The sequence below is a fragment of the Anolis carolinensis genome, chromosome 4 (genome assembly GCF_035594765.1).
Source record: "Anolis carolinensis isolate JA03-04 chromosome 4, rAnoCar3.1.pri, whole genome shotgun sequence".
Taxonomy (NCBI): domain Eukaryota; kingdom Metazoa; phylum Chordata; class Lepidosauria; order Squamata; family Dactyloidae; genus Anolis; species Anolis carolinensis.
The window spans coordinates 35,914,895-35,920,894 of NC_085844.1; the positions used below are offsets into that span (position 1 = coordinate 35,914,895).

A 6,000-nucleotide genomic window follows, 5' to 3' on the forward strand; every position below is an offset into this window, starting at 1 on the left:
CGAATACTCAATATGCCCAAATGTGAACACTGGTTGTGTATGAGGAAATTAGACCTTGACATTTGGGAGTTGTAGTTGCTGTGATTTATAGTTCAGCTACAATTAAAGAGCATTCTGAGCTCCACCAATGATGGAATTGAACCAAGCTTGGCACACAGAACGCCCATGACCAAAAGAAAATACTGGAAGGGTTTGGTGGGCATTCACCTTGACTTTTGGAGTTGTAGTTCACCTACATCCAGAGATCACTGTGGACTCAGACAATGATGGATCTAGACCAAACTAAGACCATCAGAAATATGTGTTATCTGATGGCCTTTGATGACCCCCCTGACACCCCCAGGAGTCACAACCCCTAGGTTGAGAAACATTGGTTTAACCCATTGCTCCAGTGCGACTCCTATCACGCCGGGTGACATGATAAAAAAATAACACTGAAACAACATAATTTTTTTTCAGTATTTCAACAGAAAATTGTGGTTTTTTAAAAAAAAAATATCCCAGATAAAACCACAAAAATATCTTTAAGTCCAGCTGACATGCACTGTATCAATATACCTACAAGGCTAACACTCTATGTTATTTTTTATTCTAATGCCCATGTGGATTAGTCAGAGCTATCAATTGCAATGATACTTTAATCACAGGGTTTTGTCTGCAAGCAGTGCAAACACGTGTTGTTTTTGTTGCTGCTGGCTTTTTAAAAAAATAGTTGCTGATTTTGTCAATTTTATGTTATTTTAATTGTCATACGGTCTGGTATAGGAGAAGTTTGATGGAGGTTATTCCCTGAATTACTACACTGGGCAACATAAATTCTAGTCACACCAGCAAAAGAAAAAAATAACCTAGAGTGTTTGGCCTTCTGTGTTGGTTGATTCTGTATATTTCTACTAAAAGGAAGGTCCTAAAGGTCATAATAATATTAAAGTGCACTCCACGTTGTTTTTCATTGAAGCCTCTTGTCAACACGATGGTGGCTTGACATTTAATTTAGAATACATGGCACCGCTGTGCATTTACTGAATTACTGAAAAGGAAGTTTACAACAATGTTGCTTCCCCCCCCCCCTAATTACTTGTGATTAGAAAGAAATATGTCCCAGTAAAAGCAATCTTAATCTGAAATCCTCATTGCCAGGAAAACAGTTTGTGATCTCAGCAGTTCTAATCTAAACAAAAAATATGGTGTTTACCTCTCCCGTACATTTCTACTGTTTTATCTGTTTGCTGACCAAACCAGGTATAAAGAGGCCAGACACAAGTATTGTAGAAAATAAGGATAATTTTATTAACTATTTAATTAATGTTATTTCTTGGTGCTGAGCAAAATGAAAACGGGGGAGAAGTTTGGTGATTGCAATTCCTGTCCACTTCTGCTGTTTTATCCATTTCTCCAGGCTCAAAGTTATACTTTAGCAATCAAATTAATTTTTTCCCCAAAAAACAGTAGGATGCAGTGCGGAATACTTTCTGTTTGTTTTTGTGGAATAATAGGTATTTTTTTTCAAGTTCATCATGCTTGAAAATCTCAACTCCCTGTTATTATAGGGCATTTGCAAGACTAGTCCATGGCAAGTAAGAACATATTTGACTACCTTTTGCCAAGAAAAAGACATGGTAGAGCGATTTGCTTGCACAAGTCTCAACCTACAATTTGATTATAATCCTACCAGTACACATGAGTTACCTAGTTGTAGCACTTTGATAACATTTTAGCTTTCATGGAAGCCACAGTGGTGCAATGGGTTAAACCCTTGTGTCAGCTGAACTGCTGATTTGAAAGTTGGGTTGCTGACCTGAAAGTTGTTGGTTCAAATCCGCAAGATGGGGTGAGCTCCCATCTGTCAGCTCTAGCTTGCAGGAATGTGAGAGAAGCCTCCCAGCTATCACATCCGGGCATCTCCTGGGCAATGTTTCTGTAGATGGCTAATTCTCTCACACCAGAAGAGACTTGCAGTATGTTCTCAGCGTTTTGGCTAAGATCGAGTGTAGTGCAGCATGTTCTCAATTGCTTCTGACACAATAAAAAAGCTCTCATAGTCCATCTATGGAATCCTGGGATTTGTAGTTTGTAATTCTCTACTACAGAGGTTTTAACTGCCCTCCCAGACTCCAAATCCCAAGATTCTGTAGCTATGAAAGTTGCATTAGCTTGCAATAACTCAGTGCCTGTTTTGAGGTGAATAATATTCACAACATTCAACAGAAATATTTTTTTTATTGCCATATACCACCACAAACCACATTCATGTATATTCAAAGTATCATACTGCAAGATGGATCCTAAGCTATTTTCGTTCACATGGGCTCTCAGCCCATGTGAGAAGATGAATCAGCATGAGCAAGACCTTTCTTACAGTTGTCTTGCAGTGGCATTGTTAATAAAAATAGATTCTGAGTTTCATCAGTATCTGGCCCAAAGGTATCTCCTCACAGCTCAGAGAAAGGAACAACAGAGGTTAAGGAAAAACCATTCAATATTCACATGAACTGACCAGGCATTGCAGCCAGTTTTCCTCATTTGCTTGGATTAAAGGCACAGGATCCTTGCTAAAGTAAAAAAAAAAAAATTGCAATAAAAAAACCCCACATTTTTAGCTGAGAGAAAACCTCTAATGAAATCTTTACACCAGCCAGCATAACTTTATGGTGGACTCCCATCAGAAATGGGTTAATTTCTGGAAGACCTAGAAATCCCTAAAGAGGTGATCCACCTCCAGCAGAGTTGCCATTGGAGAGCCTTGAGATTTCTAGAGAGGTCATCTGCAAATAATCATATCCACAAAAGCTTAAACCCACAAATGTGGAGGGCCAGCTGCAGTTTCATACAATGCAATGTCCCTATCCTCAATATTCCAAATGACCACACTGTGTTCTGACTAGCAAGTATGCAACAAATGTAATACAGTAGAGTCTCACTTATCCAAGCCTCGCTTATCCAAGCCTCTGGATTATCCAAGCCATTTTTGTAGTCAATGTTTTCAATATATCATGATATTTTGGTGCTAAATTCGTAAATACAGTAATTACAACATAACATTACTGCATATTGAACTACTTTTTCTGTCAAATTTGTTGTATAACATGATGTTTTAGTGCTTAATTTGTAAAATCATAACCTAATTTGATGTTTAATGGGCTTTTCCTTAATCCCTCCTTATTATCCAAGATATTTGCTTATCCAAGCTTCTGCCAGCCCGTTGAGCTTGGATAAGTGAGACTCTACTGTATATGTTTAAACAAACAAGCACAGTTTTGTTTGTTTTCATTTACCTATTATGTTTGTTGCACACTTGCTGGTTGGCACACTGTGCAACTGTATCCAAGAACTACTTTATATATTTGCAAATATCCCAATGTTTTATCAAAGCAGTCTTCTGAGTAGATGACACAGTCAAAGTCTGGTTAGATGACACCTTGGTTAGGTTAAATCACAATGTCATAGTATAGCAAGGACATTTTTCCAGAATATACAAAAAATGGGGATTATTTGTTTTAAAATATTTTTATTAAATGCAACCATTTTTTCATTCTATATAAAACAAACACATTCATTAATTCACTACAAACTACTTTAAGATATTAATATTAGAAAAGAATGGCAAAACAGGAGAGGGATGTGGGGATCTCTTTAAAACTACTTCTTATGCTTGCAGAAATATCAGGGGCGTGTATAAAAACATGGTAAAAATGATCATACAAATATGACAAAAATGTTAAAATCATATATGTGATGAAAGCAGCAAAGCAATAGAAAGAGCAAATAAACTAAATATCTAGGCAAATAAAAAGGTGTTGAGAAGTGCTGGAAATATAAGTGTTGGCACCAACTGCATTTCCATTCATTGCCACACTATCCTGCCAACTCTGTTTTCAATATGTGTGAGAAAGAGGCTGATATGCAAGTGTAAGGCTCCTGTCTAAAAGGGTGCATCCTATTTCGACCAAGATTCCCCCATCACAAGGAGGAGTTCTCTGAGCAAAAGTCAATGCTAATACAATGACTGTTTTCCAGCTGCAAGTCACTTCTGTTGTGAGAGAATTGGCTGTCTGCAGAGACACTGCCCAGGAAACACCCGGAAGTGTTAGCTGGGAGGCTTCTCTCATGTCCCTGCAAGCTAGAGCTGACAGATAGGAGCTCACCCCATTTCGCGGATTCGAACCAGCAACTTTCAGGTCAGCAACCCAACCTTCAGGTCAGCAGTTCAGCCAACACAAGGGTTTAACCCATTGTGCCACCGCAGCACCTAACAGAGCTGGCCCTAACATTAGGCAATGGGGTAGCATATTTGTTTGTTATGTCCCTTCAAGCAACTCCAACTTATGGTGACTCTACCATGAGGTTTTCTTGGCAAGATTTATTCAGAATAGGTTTGCCAAAATTGCCATTGTCTCACAGGCTACAACTCCCTTTTTTAATCATGTCAGAAGCAAGTTGAGAATATACTGCAAGTCGCTTCTGGTGTGCAAGAATTGATTGTCCTCAGAGACGTTGTCCAGGGGACGCCCGGAAGTGTTACTATGCTGTGGGAGGCTTTTCTCATGTCCCCACATGGAAGCTGGGGCTTACAGACGGTAGCTCACCCCATCTCACAGATTCAAACCGCCAACATTCAGATCTTCAGTTCAGCTGACACAAGGGTTTAACCCATTATAACTTCCATGACTAAACAACATTGAGCCATGGAAGTTAAAGTGCTGTCAAACAGCATTCATTTTGCAGTGTAGATGCACCCTAGGAATCTGAGAGACCTGGGTTTGTTCAGCTGTGACCTTAAGCAAGTTAGAATCTCTTAACAGCCAAAGACGAAAACAATGGCAAACGTCTTCTGAATAAATATTGCCAAGAAAAAAACAACCTCATGGTTGATTCTCCATAAGCTGGAGTTGTCTAGAAGGTACATAACAAAGTGGTGTCAAACTGCATTATATTCTACAGTGTATATGTACCCCTAGTCCATCAATCAATACACTGTACCATACGTGTTCTCCAGGTAGCACATTCTGATGGATATAAGTAGCACTCCATCTGTTCCTTCCAAGGTCCCTGACCGTTCTTTCCCTTTTCTTGCAGGGCAACAAGATTGAAGCTTTCTCTCTTCGATGCACAATTGTTTGAACTCTGTCTTCCATGAGGTGGAAAATTTTATCTATTGAATAAAGTCCTTACTCAGAGGAGTCCTGCCAGGAAAAACAACAATGCAGAACCTCATTCCTGTCCAAGCTTTTTTTTGTCCCAAGGGCCACGTTAACAGGAGCTGTTTGCCATGAAGAATAATAGGATAATTTCCCCCTATAACAGCACAGCTGTATAACAGAGATCTCATTTCCCTTCTAAAAAAAAAGATAAGATAAGCAAGAGTCAGAGGGAAGAGGCAGAAAAGCAGAGTAGGGTTGGTGGGAGGGAGGAGGAACGAGGGAACAAAGTTCAGATGGATCATTTCCTTTTGAAAATGAGAGAAAGGTTCATGGATATGATACTTCTCATGGGCTGTTATACTATTTCATGTTAAAGTTATGTTTCTCTTACTCAGTTTTAGCAAGAGAACATATGTTCCTCAACTCAACATGTAAATTGAGCAAAACACACAAACAGACAAACTCGGGCATCAAATTACACAGATGATGCATTTTTCATTTTAAAAATATCAGGCAAATGTGACCAAAGAGAAGTATGGCCATAGCAAAAAAAGAAAGAAAAAAAGAGTTCCTGCACCATTATTAAGAATTCAAAAGAGAGCATTTCAACACCTGTAACTTGTATATAAACTTGCATCTCTTGATATCCTGCTTCTTATTTAGTTGTTAAAGATACGGTAGTCCTATAATGGACACAAAAGATCTGACCACTGAGCGTATACATACTAACACAATCCATTGAAATCCTCACAGCTATGAATGAATGATTATACAGCTATTAACTGGATCTTGCCAAGCAAGCTAAAATGCAAGTTGAGGCTGTTCTGGGTTGCCTATTTGGGGACACTGCTATCATACC

The 6,000-nt window shown here is 38.8% G+C and overlaps 1 protein-coding gene across 1 annotated transcript in view; it reads left to right on the forward strand.

The window, feature by feature from the left end:
* The window catches only part of LOC100554549 (myelin P2 protein), a 29,117-nt gene extending 23,332 nt beyond the window's left edge, over nt 1-5,785 (forward strand). The window contains exon 4 of the mRNA XM_062980224.1: nt 5,077-5,785. Within this exon, the coding sequence (XP_062836294.1) occupies nt 5,077-5,121 (45 nt within the window). The 3' untranslated portion in view covers nt 5,122-5,785. The remainder of the gene's footprint in view (nt 1-5,076) is intronic.
* Nucleotides 5,786-6,000: the final 215 nt, after the last annotated feature.